The sequence below is a fragment of the Chiloscyllium plagiosum genome, unplaced genomic scaffold, assembly GCF_037043375.1.
Source record: "Chiloscyllium plagiosum isolate Xiang-an unplaced genomic scaffold, Cpla_swu_hap1 HiC_scaffold_14, whole genome shotgun sequence".
NCBI classification, from domain to species: domain Eukaryota; kingdom Metazoa; phylum Chordata; class Chondrichthyes; order Orectolobiformes; family Hemiscylliidae; genus Chiloscyllium; species Chiloscyllium plagiosum.
The window spans coordinates 40,548,962-40,568,959 of NW_028270152.1; the positions used below are offsets into that span (position 1 = coordinate 40,548,962).

Below are 19,998 nucleotides of genomic sequence, written 5' to 3' on the forward strand. Positions count from 1 at the left end.
AAGCAAAAATCAGACCGGTTTCTAGAGGGTTACAAGGTAGTCAGGAAACAACTGAATAATGGACTTAGGAGAGCTAGAGGGGGCATGAAAAAGCCTTGGTGGGTAGAATTAAGGAAAACCCCGAGGTGTTCTACACTTACGTGAGGAACAAGAGGATGGCCAGAATGAGGGTAGGGTCAATTAGGGATAGTGGAGGGAATTTGTGCCTGGAGTCCGAGGAGGTATCGTACTTTGCTTCAGTATTCACTAGTGAGAGGGACCTTGTCGTTTGTGAGGACAGCATGAAACAGGCTGATACGATTGAACAGATTGATGTTTAGAAGGAGGATGTGCTGAAAATTTTGAAAAACATGAGGATAGATAAGTCCACTGGGCAGATGGGTTATACCAAAGGTTACTACAGGAAGAGAGGAAAGAGATTGCTGCACCTTTGGTATTGATCTTTGCAACCTCACTGTCCACTGGAGTAGTACCGGATGATTAGAGGGTGGCAAATGTTATTCTCTTGTTCAAGAAAGGGAATAGGGATAACTCTGAGAATTACAGGTCAGTCAGTCTTAGTGGTGGGCAAATTATTGGAGAGGATTCTGAGAGACAGGATTTATGATTATTTTGGAAAAGAATAGCTTGATGAGAGATAGTTAGTATGGCTTTGTGAGGGGCAGGTCATGCCTCACAAACCTTATTGAATTCTTTGAGTGTGTGACAAAACACATTGAAAGTCGAGCAGTGGATGGAGTGTAAATGGATTTTAGCAAGGTGTTTGATAAGGTTCCCCATGTTAGGCTCATTCAGAAAGTGAGGAGGCATGGGATACAGGGACATTTGGCTGTCTGGATATAGAATTGACTGGTCCATAGAAGTCAAAGGGTAGTAGTAGATGGAAAGCATTTAGCCTGGACCTTGGTGACCAGTGATGTTCTGCAGGGATCTGTTCTGGGACCTATGCTCTCTTTGTGATTTTTTTTTTCAAAGGAAGTGGAAGGTTGGGTTAGCAAGTCTGTCGATAACACAAAGGTTGGTGGAGTTGTAGGTAGTGTGGAGGGCTATTGTAGGTTGCAATGGGTCATTGACCGGATACAGAGCTGTGCCAAGGAGTGTCAGTGGAGTTCAACCTAGAAAAGTGTGAAATTATTCACTTTGGAAGGTAAAATTTGAATGCAGAATACAGGGTTAAAGACAGGAATCCTGGCAGTGTGGAGCAACAGAGGGATCTTGGGGTCCATGTTCATAGATCCCTCAGAGTTGCCACCTAAGTTGATAGGGTTTAAGAAGGCGTATAGTGTGTTGGCCTTCGTTAGCAGGGGAATTGAGTCTAAGAGCTGCGAGGTTATGCTGTAGCTCTATAAAGCCTTGGTTAGACCACACTTGGAATATTGTTCAGTTCTGGTTGCCACATTATAGAATGGATGTGGAAGCTTTAGAGAGGGTGCAGAGGATATTTACTAAGATGATTGCAGGACTGGGGGGCATGTCTTGAGGAGTTGAGGGAACTAGGGCTTTGCTCATTGGAGCAAAGAAAGATGAGAGGTCACTTGATAAAGGTGTACAAGATGATGATGAGAGACATAGATAGAGTGAATAGCCAGAGACTTTTTTCCCAGGGCAGAAATAGCTGTCACAAAGGGGCATAATTTTAAGGTGATTTGGAGAAAGGTTTAGAGGAGATGTCAGAGGTAGGTTCTCTCACAGAGTGGTGGGTGCGTGGAATGCACTACCAGCGGTGGTGGTAGAGTCAGATACATTAGGGACATTTCAGTGACTCTTGGATAGGCACATTGGAGATAGTAAAATGAAGGGTTATGTAGGTTAGTTTGACCTTAGAGTAGGATAAAAGCTCAGCACAACATCGAGGGCCAGAGGGCCTGTACTGTGCTGCTCTATGTTCTAATCAGAATGAACTCAATGTGAAACAAATGCTGCAAATTTTTGATGTATACTGGACATTTGCATTTACTTTGTCATAGTATAATTATGGCAGTACTTCTGATGAAATCCGTTTCCAGATCTGTGAGAATAATGTTTACAAAGCACTGAGTTTCAGGAGTAACAACATTCAATTCTACCCTGCAGTGGTTTTGGGGGGGGGCACTTTCATAGTCAATAGGAACATAAACTCAGGACAGTGGGATGATTGACAACAACAGGAACAGTTGCTGAGATAGTCCATGACACAACAGCTCTTGCAAGGGAGTTTCAAGGCCAACCTATAACAGTGAAGTTTAGGAAGAGGTTATGACCTACCATATCATTAATGCCTGGAACGAGTCGCTGAGAAATCCGTGGGATCTGTCTTTGATTGTATTTGCGATTTGATGCATGCTATAGGGTGTTTAATCACAGTATATTACTCATGTTTACCAGATGTTACTACTGGGTGTTAGAACTAAGATGAATTGTAGATAAGATAAAATATTGTAGATTGTTTTGCTATTCTGAACCCAGAACTATGATGTGGAGTGCTGGTGTTGAAAGGGGTTGACAAAGTTAAAAATCACTTAACAACAACAACAACAACAACACCAGGTTTTCATCCAGTGGGTTTAATCGAAAGTACAAACTTTTGGCCTCAACTAGGACCTTGAGTTCATTCACACTACAGGTGACTCCACTGTACTATGCACCCTTTCTCACACACATATGCATGCACTCACGCAGATCCACACACTCACTCAGGCCATCTCTCGTACACAAGCCCTATCTCATATGCTCACACATACACCCCCTACACTAACACCCACCCAGACACCCTTTCACAGACTTATACCCCATTACACTCTCTCATAGACACACTCTCTCACAGTCACTCACACCCCACATGCACACACTCACTCGGTCTCCCCTACATGCACATAAGTTTATGGGGTGAAATTTCCTGCAGAACTACATTTTATTTTGCTCAAAAACTGCATAAACCAATGTAAGATTCTGTAAGTCCCACTTTAGAAATAGAATCAGTCTGACCTAACATTGGGACACAGACTTTAACTTCACACCTTCAGTGTATTATCTGAGTTGAGATGGCTCCTGTTGTTACAAGCTATCTTGAGAATGTAGCTTTTAAAAAAAAAAGTTATGGGATTTACATATGAAGGAGCCAAAACCAAAATGATCATTCTAAAGGATGAAAGACTCCAGCTAAATTTGTTTAATATTACATTCCATGATGCTGCAATCCTATTGCTATAAAGTCTGTGTCTTATGATTCTGCTCCACAACCACCTGAGGAAGAAAAGCTTCGAAAGCTCGAACTTCCAAATAAACCTGGTGGACTATAAACCTGATGTGTGATTTTAAACTTTTGGAATACTGCTTCTTTGTCAGGTGGTTGTGGCGCTAGTGAGCTAGTAGGGCAGGATCATAGGACACAGAATTTATAGTAAAAGATCAAAATCTTATATAACTGATGCGATATATTGAACAAAGCTACATTGCTGCTAAGTCTTTAATCACTTAGAATGGGGATGCAGGTTTCGATTGATTAATATGTAAATCCCAGAACTTCTTTCAAGTAGCAGTCTGGAGATAACCTAAGGTTTTATCAGTATATTTTTAAAAAGTGACATCTCAGCTCCGATAATGCATAAAGATGTGAGATTAGAGTCTGTCTGTATCCCAGCTAGGATTGTTGTTTGTTCAAAATGGTGGAATCTTGCAGTTTTGTTTGTTTAGTTTTTAAAAAAACACAAAGGTTACTGATCTCTCATCAGAATGTGACATTATTTGCTCATCATATCTGTGCTCACAACATAAAGCTGCTGATCTAGTCATGTTCCTAACATACTAAATTAAAAAAAAGTTAGAATAAAACAAATATGCATGTCTTCAATTACACAGCAATTTGTTTACTCTGTTCAGTGGTGAAATGTTCAAACTTGTGACATCAAAGTGAATGTCCTTTCTCATTTGACATCCATGCATATGTGCTTCCCACGTTGCTGAATCAGAGGTTGAAACTCTGGACTCGCACCCCCGTCTCAAACAGAACACTGGTGTCTCCTGTCTTCTGTAGGGTTTCTGGTTTGCAATCAGTAATTTGCTGATTTTTTTTAGGTGGTTCGAATCACCCCCAGATCCATGGTTCTGACAATGGACTAATTTAGGGAACGTGAAATGAGGAAGGCAGTAGACAGGTGTTTCATAGCAAAAGAATCTGTGTTTATTTAAGTACAAAAGGTAAGTATAATACAAGAAATAAAAAAAGGCAAATGCCTTTTTGACGCAATTATACAGAGGACAGTAATTAAATACAGTATCAAATTAAACACAGGTTAAAACACTAGTCAAAGCTAAACAGTTTTAATCACAGACATTTTCTTCGGGCCCCTTACTGTTAGGGTCCCTGTACTATCAGGTGAAAGTGACGACTGCAGATTAGAATTGAGAGTGTGGTGCTGGAAAAGCGCAGCAGGTCAGGCAGCATCTGAGGAGCAGGCGAATTGACGTTTCGGGCATGAGCCCTTCATCAAAGTTTGGGTTGGATATCTGGTCTATGTGGTTCAGCACTTTGTGACCCTTAAGCCACTGGTCATTATACGTTTTTATGAATTCAAATCTGTTAGTAAACTTTCAGCATGAGCTGGCTTCTGTTCTGAAAAAGATATGTTTTATTTTAACCTCTAGCATCCATATATCTACCCTGTAACCTTTGCCACAGCGAGTGACTCATCAGCACTTGTAATCCGAATGTATAATGAGAAAGGAACGCTAAGAGATTATATCTGCAAGGTATGCCGCATTAAACAGCATATTACTGTTTTATAGTTTCAATGATCTTTCCTGGCAGTATTTCTAAACATGATTTGAATTTTGACTTTCACATACCAACAAAGAATAAGGGTATCAACTTTACAGCATACTGGCACAGTTTTGTTTCTCTAGAAAATTCTAATCAAGTTAAATTTTAAATTGCACTTCGAGCAAGGCTAATCAGTAACTGACCTGCTGTGGACCTGGAACTTTCATTCCAGAACTTTTATGGAATTGAAAATACAGTCCACTTACTCTCTGGAGAGCCATCTTCAGGTTGTACTGGTAGGTTGTTCAGGACATCTTTGAAAATAAGAAATGGTTGCTGAAAATTTAGTGTAAAAAGAATTATGTAAGTAAGTAGCTGTTCAAAGTTGAGGGCATATTGTTGAGCTTTTTGATTAACATTTCCATATCGTAGTTGATTTGGATTCTATTTTGAGCAGTTCTATGTCTGCTGGCAAAAGTGTGAAGTGGAGATTCAGTCAAATTAGTAAAAGTCCTGCAGTTTTCTAAATGTTAATGGTTGATTTATAGCAGATGGTTATTTCCATATTGTTCAAATAATATAATTGAATGTTCTGAAGCAAGTACATTATACAATCTTGTAAACGGCTGAATAAATGTATTTTTATTTATTTACTGAGGTGCAAATATCTATAGGATTTTAAATATGTGTGAATATGAAATATAGTTTTGTATCTTACATCCTGCTAGGGTTACAAAGAATATCAACTGTTTGACTGTTCATGGCAGATCAGTCGGTCAGTTGCTGTCTTGTTACGAATAATGCCAGTCGCAAATCAGTAATACATCAGTTATTTGGTTCACTTACAGAATATTCCAAAATATGATATTTAAGCACCAACACCAAGAAACCAATTTTGCTAAAAGTAGTTGTTTATTTTGCATAAAGGCTAAGCCAAAAGATCCTTTTATGAAGAAATACTGCAACCCTAAGAAAATCCAGGGGCTTGATCTTCAACAAATAAAAACCTTTGGGAGACAAATACTTGAGGTAAATTGACTTTGCTGTTACCCTCTCTATCAAATTGTTGTTTAGTAACTCTATTTAATATTCATTTAAAGAGAATTCTTCTTGACTTTTGTGACTTTTCTTGTTTGATTTAAGTGATTAATTTGATTTAAATTTCAGGTGTTGAAGTTTCTTCACGAAAAAAGAATTCCATATGGACATCTTCATCCTTCGAATGTGATGCTTGATGGAGATACGTGTAAATTACTGGATTTAGAAAACTCATTACTAGGATTGCCCAGCTTCTATAGAGCTTACTATACACAATCCAGAAAAATCAATGTAAATAATGTTTCTTTCATTTAAGGCTGTTATCTTTCACTTGCTTTCATGTCATACTGTTGGTTTATATCCTAATTACTTCCCTTGCAGTTGAAATGATATGATGGTATGCATAGTACTGCTTACATTATCTAAAGGAGACAACTTATACGAAGCAATTAGCTTAGTAAGATAAAATATCTGAAGATAAAATCCTTTATCTAGCATCATTTGATTCAGTCATGGCAGATGAAATTGAATCCAGTTAAGACTGGAATTAAAGGTTTTTTTTAAACACTGTTGTCTATGAAACAGTTACTATTTTGCGAAATAGAAATTGGACTAAATTTAAAATTGTTCATAATAGGTTAAATCTAAAAATACTGATTTGTTCCTTGTACGAAAAAGACTGGATCCTTTTGTTTTGTTTTACAAACCAATTTGCAAACCAACTCTCACTAACTAAGGCTAGTTAACTGAGGCTGATTAGGATAGATTCTGTTCCCTCCAGATAATATTGGGTAAAATTCAACTGTTATCCACCATGAAAACCTGGTGTGGTGTAATAGCTGGTTGATTCGTTACCACCCTTTCTGCGTTTTTATCAAGGCGGAATTTTGCACTCCATGATGCGTCACATTGAATATCAGTTGCAAATTATTATAGTTGTTTTACTGTTTAGTTTGAAGAAGAGCATTGGTGGGTAGGGTCTTGAGAAGGGAAGAGGGATGGAGTAGCTTTCCTACAAGTTAAGGACAAAGTGGAAATAGGGCTGAGTCAAGTGTGATATCTCTTTCTTATTACATCACAAAGTTATGTAGATTTGGTGACTGGGCAAAGATATGGCAAAAGGAGTATAATGTGAGAAAGTGTGAAATTATTCATTTTGGTAGGCAGAAGAGAAAAAGCATATGATCTAAATGGTGAGAGATTGCAGAGGAATCTAGGGATCCTAGTACATAAATCGCAAAAGATTAGTATGCAGATACAGGAAGTAATTAAGAAAGCTAATAGAATGCTTTAGTTTACCACTGGAATTGAATACCAAAGTGGAAAAGTTTTTGTTTGGTTAGATAAGGCATTGTCCGATGTCTGGAGTACTATGTATAATATTGGTCTCCTTATTTAAGGAAGGCTGCGCGCGTATTAGAAGCAGTTCAGAAAAGTTTTGAGAGTAAAATGTTGAATGGATGGGCTGTCTTATAAGAAAATGTTGGACAGGCTCGGCTTGTATCTGTTTGGGTTTAGAATAAGAAGAAACTTTATTGAAGCATAAGATCCTGAGAAATTTTGACAGGATGGATGTGGAGAGGATGTTTTCTCTTGTGGAAGAATGTAGAGCAAAAGGTCACTGTTTAAAGTCAGTGGTTCCTCATTTAAGACAGTTGAAAATTTTATTTCTGTGAGGGTCGAGTCTTTGGAACACTCTTCCTCCAAAAGGTGGGGGAAACAGAGTCTTTGAATTTAATTAAGCCAGAAGTGGATAGATTCTTAAAAAACAAGGGGTGGAAGGCTAGTGGGAGTAAGCAGGCGTGTGAAGAACATCAGATCAACTGTGAGCCTTGTTACAACATGGGGACACACTGCCGAAACAAATCAGCCCTTCTACTCTGCACTTGTAGTACAGTAAAATTAAAACCATTGAAGACACCCAATATTTATTTCAAGCACAGTAATCTAATGTCCATATTTTAAATGTAAAACATTTGTTTTCAACCCCCAGTTACACAAAAGAGGGGCAAACACACACAGGTATGGGCTAAATTAAAGAAAATAACGTAACTGGCCAGCTTACCTAAATGGTTTTCATGTTATGTTGTTTTGCAGTCATAGATGTGGACTCCTTTTTGCTTTTCTGGAGATGCTGATCAGGGTCACCTCAGTTTACTCAGTCACAGACACTTCTAACTCAGCTTTCTACTGTTTGTGCTTCCAGAGGCTGGTGAGGGATGTTAGATGTGGAGGTTTCAAATCTTCATACTGTGTCATCAGCCAAACCCTTCTCCCAGATAAAACCGTTGAAAAGAACAACTCCAACTCTGGTATCACCCTAACAGATTCACCTTCTTTTCCTGAAACCCCAATTACCATTCAACATCTGCCATCTGTTTGAATGTAGGGTCTCGTTCAGACTTGCTGGAATCAAATCCAATTACTAGCCAACTTTTGCTTTCAATTTAAACACAATGCTCTTCCTAGGCTTGCTGTATCTGTAGGAACACTTTTAATCCAGCATCAGCATCCAATTAATCATCAGGCCTGGCCTCTCAACAAACAAAAACTTGTTTGCTCCTTTTACTGTAAGTTTTCCTAAAGTCCACAAATCATCTTCAGGTCACAATCCCAGTTCACAGTTCCAAAGCAAAATTGATAAAAGAATAAAAACAACAAAATGTCAGCGAGGATTCTAACGGCTTATTGAATGGTAGCGCAGCAGCTTACTCCTGCTCCTAATTCATTCATTTGTGTGTCTTTGGTTAAGATCGCTTTGAAAGTTTAATTAAAAAAAGACTGAATTTTAACATCAAAATATTTGATCTCTTTTAGCACTTCTAATATTTGTTCTGTATATTTGTGTACTGTCAGACAACAGAAGCCATTGATGTTTATTCCTTTGGCCATTTGCTGTATGAAATTACATATGGAAGGCCGCCAGATTCTGTGCCAGTGGACAGCTTTCCATCTGTTCCCTCAACAGATATAGGTTAGAATTTTTAAAAGTCTTGTCTTTATTGATTGTTGCTGGTATGTATTAGTTGATGTAAGGCAAGTTGATACTAAGGTACAATTCTGATTCTTTGAGTTCTATTATGCAGTGAATTTTTATAACTTTCAAACATTCCAATTGTTATTTCCACTCCCCAATCACTAGCTGATGTGTTTCTATCTATACGATGCACTGCAGTAATTTGCTAGGGCTACTTTTGTAATGTATCTCAGTCCTATAACCTCCATCGTTTATAAGAAGGGTAGCAGACACCTGAGAGAATCTCCTCTCTGGATCATACATCATTCTGACTTGAATATGTGTTGCTAGGTATTACACTGTTGAGTAAACTTTGTTGATGTGTGGAATGCCAGATTTTTGCATATGTGGAATCTTGTGTTTTGTTTTTGAATGGGTACGGCACCTTGGACCTTTCCTCTAAATATTGCTCACTTGGTGTAATCTGTGAACACAACTGAAAAAGATACAGCTTTGGAATAGTTCATATTTGTGTTCAGGCATAGTATATTGATTTTGCAATATTTAAAATTTTTAAAGCAGTTTTTTTTGGCAAGTTGCCTTAACTAGCACATATTTTGGATTTACTTTGGAGTAGGCAGCCGTTCTGAACTCCAAGTGTCTTAACTTCTGAATTTGTAGTTGGAGTTAGCTACAGATTTTAACAGCAGACTTTAAATGCTCTAACAATTTCAGAGAAATCATTATGACCGTGAAGTTTGGGGTTTTCAAAGATAATTAAATCAAATTTTCCTTCTCCCCTTTTTTTGTACATACAGTTCCTTTCCTAAAGGATGTGACTTATTCAGGGATATAATTCATGTATGTATCCCTGTACAGTGAATGTCAGTAAGCTATGTAACTGTTATCAGAGGGTTAGATAGAGTGGACAGTGAGAGCCTTTTTCCTCGGTTGGTGATGGCTAGCACGAGGGGACATAGCTTTAAATTGAGGAGTGATAGACATAGGACAGATGTCAGAGGTAGTTTCTTTACTTAGAGTAGTAGGTGTGTGGAACAACCTGCCTGCGACAGTAATAGACTCGCCAACTTTACGGACATTTAAATGGTGATTGGATAGGCATATGGATGAGAATAGAATAATGTAGGTTAGATGGGCTTCTGATTTGGTTTCACAGGTCGGTGCAACATTGAGGGCCAAAGGGCCTGTACTGCGCTGTTATTTTCTATTAAGATCCTGTTTTTATCTTTTATTCACACATTCATGGCTGGAAAATCCTTAGATGATGGCCACAGGAAAGCACTGAGCCTGGTAAAACTGATTATATCAGCCTTGCTACTACTCCAGTTGAGGTAGTTAATATAACTCTGCTCATGTTTTTTGATTTTTAAGTCCAAGGATGATACAATAAATTTATTCACTGAACAATTGTTCAAGTGGGATTTAATGTCAGTGTTTATAATCTAATGAGATTGTTAGTTTAGTATTGGGTCAATTTGTGCAGGGGCATTATAAGTTAGAGTCTGCTGTTGGAACCACCTTGTGTCAGTTGATGGAACATGGTTTTTGTGAACTCCAGATTAGATTTCTCTTGCTAATTTACCTGCTTATACCCTTTTGAAGAGGATATTCATGTTTATCATATTTGCCTCTCAAAGGTTTTTGGAGCTGAATTAAGAAAACAGCATTTGAAGAGAATGCCAGCGTAACTGTCAGAGCTAAATGGTTTATTTCTGTGCATTGTCTCTGATTCTGTATTATTAGCTCCAAGCTACTGCATTGTCCATTTTTGTTGACTATTTCCTACTTGCTACTGTAGGTGAGGTATTCATTACATGTTATACATTTTTTCCAGTGCATATTTGCTAATCTTCTGTTTTTTTGGTTCATTTGATGAAACAAAATGTGTGCAAGAAGTAGGACGATGCATAAAAATGGAACCTGAGTTTTCTTTTCTTTACAGTGTCTGTGTTGCAGTCTATCCTTTCTGCAGAAGCCTGGAAAACAAACATGCCAACAATTGCCCAGCTGTTGGAGACACCGTAAGTGACAAAGCACTTAGATTAGGTTTCCTGCTTGAGGAAATTTTCATAGCAATACAGCAACCATTTTTATCTTTCAGTACATGATAAAATGAAAGTTATTTGGACAACGATTAATTTTGTTACCTTATTTTGTAGATTTGTGTGTCGAATTGCCTGAATTTGTACCAGCCACATGTAAACCAGTTTGCGAATCTCCGCATAAAATGTGTGGTACTACTCTTGAAGCAAAATTCACACTCTGAAAGTGACTTTGAGGTGTACCATCGAATCCATTATTGCAAAGGAATTTCTGGTCACCACTGCCTTCAGCCAACTGCCTGATCAATGAGTCTCTGGGCATCTGTTTGTGGCTTCCCTTAGACAGACGGGTCAATGGGCTGAGAAGTGGCAGATGGGGTTTAATTCCGTTAAATGCGAGGTGCTGCATTTTGGGAAAGCAAATCTTAGCAGGACTTATACACTTAATGGTAAGGTGCTAGGGAGTGTTGCTGAACAAAGAGACCTTGGAGTGGAGGTTCATAGCTCCTTGAAAGTGGAGTCGCAGGTAGATAGGATAGTGAAGAAGGCGTTTGGTATGCTTTCCTTTATTGGTCAGAGTATTGAGTACAGGAGTTGGGAGTTCATGTTGCGGCTGTACGGGACATTGGTTAGGCTACTGTTGGAATATTGCGTGCAATTCTGGCCTCCTTCCTATCGGAAAGATGTTGTGAAACTTGAAAGAGTTCAGAAAAGATTTGCAAGGATGTTGTCAGGGTTGGAGGATCTGAGCTACAGGGAGAGGCTGAACAGGCTGAGGCTGTTTTCCCTGGAGCGTCGGAGGCTGAGGGCTGACCTTATAGAGGTTTACAAAATTATGAGGGGCATGGATAGGATAAATAGACAAAGTCTTTTCCCTGGGGTCGTGGAGTCCAGAACTAGAGGGCATAGGTTTAGGGTGAGAGGGGAAAGATATAAAAGAGACCTAAAGGGCAACCTTTGCACGCAGAGGGTGGGACGTGTATGGAATGAGCTGCCAGAGGATGTGGTGGAGGCTGGTACAATTGCATAGGAAGGGTTTGGAGGGATACGGAGTGGGTGCTGGCAGGTGGGGCTAGATTGGATTGGGATATCTGGTCGGCATGGGCAAGTTGGACTGAAGTGTCTGTTTCCATGCTGTACCTCTATGACTCTATGTTGAGCCATGTGTCAATGTTGTTATCTGACAGAATTCAAAGGATTGCAATGTAGGACATGAACAAAATGAAGACCTCCACAGAATGAGGATATTAAAGCATGGATCTATCCTGTGTGTTTAAGCATTTTTTTCTATGTTGTCCTTGGTCGATATATCGCTTGGATTGACTGCTAGTTGTTTCCACCAATGTTCCCTCTTTTGTTTTTGGAATGCACAAATTGTTTAAGTTTATCTCCCTTTTAAATTTCTTAGCACAACTGGTAACTTGGCGGTTGATTTGTCTTTGGTCTACGCAAGAATTTTTATGTTGTTGTGCTGTTGTGTTGCTTACGTGTGCATTGCTTCTATGAATAATGCATATGTTTTGTAAATCTCAGGAAGCTTCAGAGCAACACTTGTAATTTCCAGAAAACTAGTTATACTGAACAGTAGGATGCAATTCATTTGAATTGATATTTGGTTTCCTTCAAGGGGAGGTGGTGGCATTATGGTAATGTCACTGAATTAGCAATCCAGAACCCCAGGCAGTGCTCTGTTTCGAATCCCACTAGACGATGAAATTAAAATTCAATTAAAAATCTTGTTCACCTAATAGTCTTTAGGGTGGCATGGTGGCTCAGTGTATCGCACTGCTGCCTTACAATGCCAGGGACCCAGATTCGATTCCACCCTCGGGTGACTGACTGTGTGGAGCATGCATATTCACCGCATGCCTTGAGTGGCTTTCCTCCAGGTGCTTCAGTTTTCTCCTGCAGGTTAGATGGATTGGCCATGCTAAATTGCCCCATAGTGTCAGGGATGTGCTGGTAGGTGGGTTAGCCATGGGAAATGCAGGGTTATAGGGATAAGGTAGTGGGGTGGGTCTGGGTGGAATGCTGTTTGGTGCAGACTTGATGGGTTGAATGGCCTGATTCCACACTATGGTTCTATGATTCTATGATGATTCAAATAATTGTAATGGGAGATAAAAACAACTAGGGCATTTTCTCTACTTAATAATAACCTGTGCTATCTTTTTTTTTTGGTTTTTAATAATATTTCTGTGGCAGAAGTGATTTTAAACATTATGAAGGAGTCACTATTGGAATGCTCTGTGCATTGAAATTGGTTACTGTGCTGTGTGTTGAACTTGTGATCTTCCTATTTTAGCAGTGTTTCATAGTCAGTGCGCTTCAGCACTGTGTAATCTGTCCTTTATCATCGTTTCAAGGACCTATTGAGTTCTGACATTAATTGAAAATGCACACAAAGCAGTGTGTGTTTGTGGCTAATAATATCAGAGTGGACACAGAGCATCGAAAGTAGTGAAAAAGCGGCTGACTAGGCACTGCTACGAGTGAGAGGTCAGAGAAAAATCGTATTTTACTGAGAGGGTGTGATCCCTCTCCTAGAATTAGCTAGTTTTCTAACAGTGGGAAAACATCCTCATGATGAATATAGCTTCCAGATTCTTCAGGTTGTCATGGATATGAGAAGGAAAATCACGTCTTTGTTGTTTACAGATTTGCATAAAGAATTACGATTTCTGTTCAGCACTTGCATAAATAAGCATGAATAAAAATGATCCAGGCCACTCCTGTTTTGCTGTACATACGGTAAAATATAACCATGGAATGCTTCAAATATGAATTTCTGTGGGTACAAATGAAGCAATGACATATGCATTATTTGGGCGTTGTCAGAAGGTTATTTCATGTCCTAGATGAATGTTGGAGGTTGCTGTATTGTATGGGCATGTACGTTGTTATTTACAGATAACAGTGATAATGTTGCATCACTGTCCTAACAGAAGCAAGGCTCACACCAAGGCTACCTTTACTACCCACATCATCCACTATACAGCTGGATTCTTTGTAAGATTTTTGACAGTATTTTGCAAACTCTTGGAAGATCCCTATGGACCTCCAGACATCCATAAATTCTTGCTGGTGAACCATTCCTCTAAATTGAGCAATCATGACCAAGGTGTTTTAGAAATAAGTATAATGGTGCTTTATGTTTTCAAAGAAATCATTTCAATTTTGTTTTCTTCAAATATTTGTATACTGCAGGTTTGTTTGGTCCTACTTGATAAGGAAGAGTAGCAATCCTTTAATGCAGAACTGTGGATAGAGCTGAGAAATACTAAGGGTAAAAAGACCCTCTTGGGAGTTATCTACAGGCCCCCAAACAGTAGTCTGGATGTCGGATGTAAGTTAAATCAGGAGCTCAAATTGGCCTGTCGCAAGGATGTTACTACACTTGTTATGGGGGAGTGCGACATGCAGGTAGACTGGGAGAATCAGGATGGTAATGGACCTCAAGAAAGAGACTTTGTGGAGTGCCTCAGAGATGGATTCTTAGAACAGCTGGTGCTGGAGCCGACCAGGGAGAAGGCAATTCTGGATCTGGTATTGTGCAATGAACCAGAATTAGTCAGGGACCTCGAAGTGAAGGAGCCATTGGGAAGTAGTGTCCATAATACAATAAGCTTCAATCTGCAATTTGAAAGGGAGAGGGTACAATCGGAAGTGACAATTTTTCAGTTGCATAAAGGGAACTATGGAGCTATGAGGGAGGAGCTGGCCAAAGTTGAATGGTGCAATACCTTAGCAGGGATGACAGTGGAGGAACAATGGCGGATATTTCTGTGTATAATTCAGAAGTTGCAGGATCAGTTCATTCCAAAAAGGAAGAAAGATCCTAGGAGGAGGCATGGGCGGCCGTGGCTGACGAGGGAAGTTAAGAAACATATAAAGTTAAAAGAGAAAAAGTATAACATAGCAAAGATAAGTGGGAAAACGGAGGACCGGGAAGCTTTTAAAGAACAACAGAGGATTACTAAGAAGGAAATATGCAGAGAAAAAATGAGGTATGAAGGTAAACTGGCCAATAATATAAAGGAGGATAGTAAAAGTTTTTTTAGGTATGTGAAAGGCAAAAAATTGGTTAAGACTAAAATTGGGCCCTTGAAGACAGAAACAGGCGAATATATTACGGGGAACAAAGAAATGGCAGAAGAATTGAATTGGTACACCATAATCATTGGTGATCCGTGGTCACTGGGGAAGACACAAGCAATCTCCCTAAGGTAACAGTGGCTGAAGGACCTGAACTTAAGGAAATTTATATTTGCCAGGAATTGGTGTTGGAGAGACTGTTAGGTCTGAAGGTTGATAAGTCCCTGGGGCCTGATGGTCTACATCCCAGGATACTGAAGGAGGTGGCTCGAGAAATCGTGGATGCGTTGGTGATTATTTTCCAGAGTTCGATAGATTCGGGATCAGTTCCTGCGGATTGGAGGGTGGCTAATGTTATACCACTTTTTAAGAAAGATGGGAGAGAGAAAGCAGGAAATTATAGACCAGTTAGTCTGACCTCAGTGGTGGGAAAGATGCTGGAGTCTATTATGAAGGATGAAATTACGACACATCTGGATAGAAGTAACAGGATAGGACAGAGTCCGCATGGATTTATGAAGGGGAAATCGTGCTTGACTAATCTTCTGGAATTTGTTTGAGGATGTAACTCTGAAGATGGACGAGGGAGATCCAGTAGATGTAGTGTACCTGGACTTTCAGAAAGCTTTTGATAAAGTCCCACATAGAAGGTTAGTGAGCAAAATTAGGGCGCATGGTATTGGGGGCAAAGTACTAACTTGGATTGAAAGTTGGTTGGCTGATAGGAAACAAAGAGTAGTGATAAACGGCTCCATTTCGGAATGGCAGGCAGTGACCAGTGGGGTACAACAGGAATCAGTGATGGGACCGCAGCTTTTTACAATATATGTTAATGATATAGAAGATGGTATTAGTGATAAAACATTAGCAAATTTGCTGATGATACTAAGCTGGATGGCAGGGTGAAATGTGATGAGGATGTTAGGAGATTACAGGCTGACCTGGGCAAGTTAGGTGAGTGGTCAGATGCATGGCAGATGCAGTTTAATGTGGATAAGTGTATGGTTATCCACTTTGCTGGCAAGAACAGGAAGGCAGATTACTACCTAAATGGAATCAATTTAGGTAAAGGGGCAGTACAGAGAGATCTGGGTGTTCTTGTACACCAGTCAATGAAGGTAAGCATGCAGGTGCAGCAGGTAGTGAAGAAGGCTAATAGCATGCTGGCCTTCATAACAAGAGGGATTGAGTATAGAAGCAAAGAGGTTCTTCTGCAGCTGTACAGGGCCCTGGTGAGGCCACACCTGGAGTACTGTGTGCAGTTCTGGTCTCCAAATTTGAGGAAAGACATTTGGGCTATTGAGGGAGTGCAGCGTAGGTTCACGAGGTCAATTCCTGGAATGGCGGGATTATCTTACACTGAAAGACTGGAGCGACTGGGCTTGTATACCCTTGAGTTTAGAAGACTGAGAGGGGATCTGATTGAGACATATAAGATTATTAAAGGATTGGACACTCTGGAGGCAGGAAACATGTTTCCGCTGATGGGTGAGTGCCGAACCAGAGGACACAGCTTAAAAATACGGGGTAGACCATTTCGGACAGAGATGAGGAGAAACTTCTTCACCCAGAGAGTGGTGGGTGTGTGGAATGCTCTGCCCCAGAGGGGAGTGGAGGCCCAGTCTCTGGATTCATTTAAGAAAGAGTTGGATAGAGCTCTCAAGGATAGTGGAATCAAGAGTTATGGAGATAAGGCAGGAACAGGATACTGATTAAGGATGATCAGCCATGATCATATTGAATGGTGGTGCAGGCTCGAAGGGCAGAATGGCCTACTCCTGCACCTATTGTCTATTGATGCCAAACCTCCAAATAAAAAACGAACAAATAGGTCATTTTTAAAGATTTAATGTTTTAATGATTATTTCCTTGTCACCTTTCAGGTTATTCAATGATGTTGTGCTGCATAATACTGAAAAGCCCCAATTTAAGGTAAGGCTTTTGTACACTTTACTGAAGTGCTGTGTGCTTAAGATTTATAAGCAAACAGCTTAATTTTTTTACTGAGATCACATATTCTATTTTTGTGTCACTCATTGGGTAAAGAGCTTTCTTCCTAATTTCCTGTTGCCATTTTTTCAGTGATGTCTTACTTCGTGGAATTTGTCTCCCCGTGTGTAAAAGAAAAAGAACTCATTCCTATTTATATGTCAGATTGTTTCATAATTTAAAAAAAAAACTTTAATTTCATAACAGGGGAATGCATCAGCCTTTTCTGTTTTCTTCATTCATTCATTCATTCATCATATGTGTTACTGGCTAGGCTAATGTTTATTGTCAGTCCCTAATTATCCTGGCGAAGTTGGTGATAAGCTGCCCTTGAGTTAGAGGAACTGTTAGGATGGGAGTTCCAGGATTTTGATGCACTGGCTGGCAGTAAAGGAACAGTGATATTGTTCCATGTCAGGTTGTTGAGTGGCTTGGAGGGGAACCTGAAGGTGATAGTGTTCCTAGGCATCTGCTGCCCTTCTCCTTGTAGCTGCTAGAGGTCATAGATTTGGAAAGTGTTGGTTGGAGGATCTTTGTTGAGCTACAGCAGTGCATCTTGTAGATGGCACACACTCTGCTACTGTGCATTGGTGGTGGAGGGAATGAATATTTAAGGGCTTGGATGGGGTGCCAAGCAAATGGACTACTCAACTCTGAATGGTGTCAAACCTTTCCGATGTGGGACCTGCATTCTTCTGAGCAAGCGGAGAGTATTCTATCACACTCCTGATGTGCCTTTTAGATGGTAGGCAGGCAATGAGGGGACAGGTGGTGACTCATTCACCACAGAATTCCTAGTCTTGGATGTTCTCTTGTGGCCATGATATTTATTTGCCTGGTCTAGTTCAGTTTCTGATCAATGGTAACTCCCAGGATATTGATAGGAGATTCAACAATGGCAATGTTAGATTTGTTATGATTGGTTTCTCTGTTGATGGTTCATAGTGTTAAGATCCCAGTTGATGGTAATACTGAACAATTCAGATCCCAGAATGAAACCTGGTTTGATAGCTCAAATTTTAATTTATTCAGTTGCTTACCATGGTAAATTACATACTGAATATATGTATGACTGAAAATGTTGTTTAACTAAAGGTGACCAGGTTATTATATGGAAGAAGAGAAAAAACAAAGCTATATATAAGACATTTTAGAAAGTTCTTAACATAAATCATTAAATCAAAGATTCAGTCTTTTCCTACTAATATCCTTTCACAAATGCTCAATTCCAGAGAAATATCACTGCTAACTCAACTCCTTAATTTCTTATTTTAAAAAGACTTTTTATTACCGTTCCCTTCTTGGGACTGTTGAAGCAGTTTTATAGTTTCTTCCTGCTGGTATGAAGCCTTTCTAATCTTGTAGCCTAACCTCTCTTCTGTTCTGGCAACTTGCAAGCTTCTAGACAAAATCTCAGTTTGAAGGCTTCACAAACTAAATTTCTCTTGTGGTGGGTCTAAACTCTGTTCAGATCTGAAAATGTGATTCCTCTGCTCTGAAGTCAAAGGTAAATTAGTGGCCTATGAACTGCTTTTCTCCATCTGTCATAAACTCAGTAGTTTGACCATTCAATGTATTAACGCCACTGGTGGCCTACTTGGTGCTTGGTTAGTGTGAAGGACAGGTCTGGTAGGATAGGGACCAGCTTTTGCCCGAAACGTCGATTTCGAAGCTCCTTGGATGCTGCCTGAACTGCTGTGCTCTTCCAGCACCACTAATCCAGAATACTGGATGACTAGAGATCTTGATGCTCTGGTCAAGACAAAGAGGGAGGCATATGTCAGGTATAGACAGATGGTATCAAGTGAATCCCTTGAAGACTAAAGTGGGTGTAGGATTACACTTAAGAGGAAAATCAAGAGGGCAAAAAGGGGACATGCGATAGCTTTGGCAAATAAAGTTAAGGAGAATCCAAAGAGATTCTACTTGTATATTAAGGGCAAAAGAATAACTAGGGAGAGAAAATGTCTGTTAGAAATCAATGGGGCCATCTATGTGTGGGACCACAGGACATGGATGAGATCCTAAACGAAGATTTTGTTTCATATTTACTGTGGAGAAAGACATGGAAGCGACGGATCTCAAGGAAACAAAGTGATTTCTTGAGAAGAGTCCACATTACAGAAGAGGATGTGCTGGAGGTCTTAAAACATATAAAGGTGGATAAGGCCCCTGGATCTGATCAAGTGTATGCCAGGACATTGTTGGAAGTTAAGGAAGAAATTGCAGGGCCACTAACAAAGATATTGACTGCCCCAGGTGAGGTGTCTGAAGCCTAGCAGTTGGCTAATGCTGTGCCTTTACTTAAGAAAGGCTGCAAGGAAAAGCCAGGGAATTTCTGGAGTACTATGTGCAGTTCTGATTACCCTGCTTTAGAAAGGATATTATTAAATTGGAGAGGGTCCAGAAAGTCATATAGTATGCTTGCCTTCATTGGACGGGGTATTGAGTATAAGAGCTGGCAAGTCATATTAAAATTGTACAAGACATTGGTTCGGCTGCATTTAGAATACTGTGAACAGTTCTGGTCACCACATTACCAAAAGGATGTGGACGCTTTGGAGAGGGTGCAGAGAAGGTTTACGAGGATGTTGTCTGGTATAGAAGGTGCTAGCTATGAAGAGGTTGAGTAGGTTAGGTTTATTTTCACGAGAGAAAAGGAGTTTGAGGGGGGACCTGATTGAGGTTTACAAAACCATGAAGGGTATAGACAGGGTGGATAGAGACAAACTTTTTCCCAGGGTGAAGGATTCAATAATGAGAGCTCATGCTTTAAGGTGAGAGGTGGGAAGTTTAAGGGGGATACATGCGGTAAGTACTTCACACAGAGGGTGGTGGGTGTCTGGAATGCATTGCCAACAGAGATAGTGGAGGCAGGCGCTGTAGATTCATTTAAGATGCGCCTGGACAGATGCATAGGTAGGTAGGGAGCAGAGGGATACAGATGCTTAGGAATTGGGCGACAGGTTTAGACAGCTGATTTGGATCAGCTCAGGCTTGGAGGGCTGAAGGGCCTGTTCCTGGGCTGTAAATTTTCTTTGATCTTTGTGATATACTGTACCAAATGATGATTGACAGTTGACTACCAAGCACTGTTGACATTTTATAACAGGCAGGTT

The 19,998-nt window shown here is 39.9% G+C and overlaps 1 protein-coding gene across 6 annotated transcripts in view; it reads left to right on the forward strand.

Moving 5' to 3' along the window:
• pxk (PX domain containing serine/threonine kinase) overlaps positions 1–19,998 on the forward strand; it is a 75,285-nt gene that overhangs the window by 33,469 nt on the left and 21,818 nt on the right. For all 6 annotated transcript variants that reach the window (XR_015759399.1, XM_087994357.1, XM_087994354.1 and 3 more), the window contains 6 exons: positions 4,624–4,728; positions 5,666–5,767; positions 5,906–6,067; positions 8,633–8,750; positions 10,696–10,774; positions 16,774–16,822. Coding sequence is in view for 5 of the 6 variants with exons in the window: in XM_087994357.1 (XP_087850483.1) it covers positions 4,624–4,728; positions 5,666–5,767; positions 5,906–6,067; positions 8,633–8,750; positions 10,696–10,774; positions 16,774–16,822 (615 nt within the window). In the remaining variant the exon portion in view is untranslated. The remainder of the gene's footprint in view (positions 1–4,623; positions 4,729–5,665; positions 5,768–5,905; positions 6,068–8,632; positions 8,751–10,695; positions 10,775–16,773; positions 16,823–19,998) is intronic.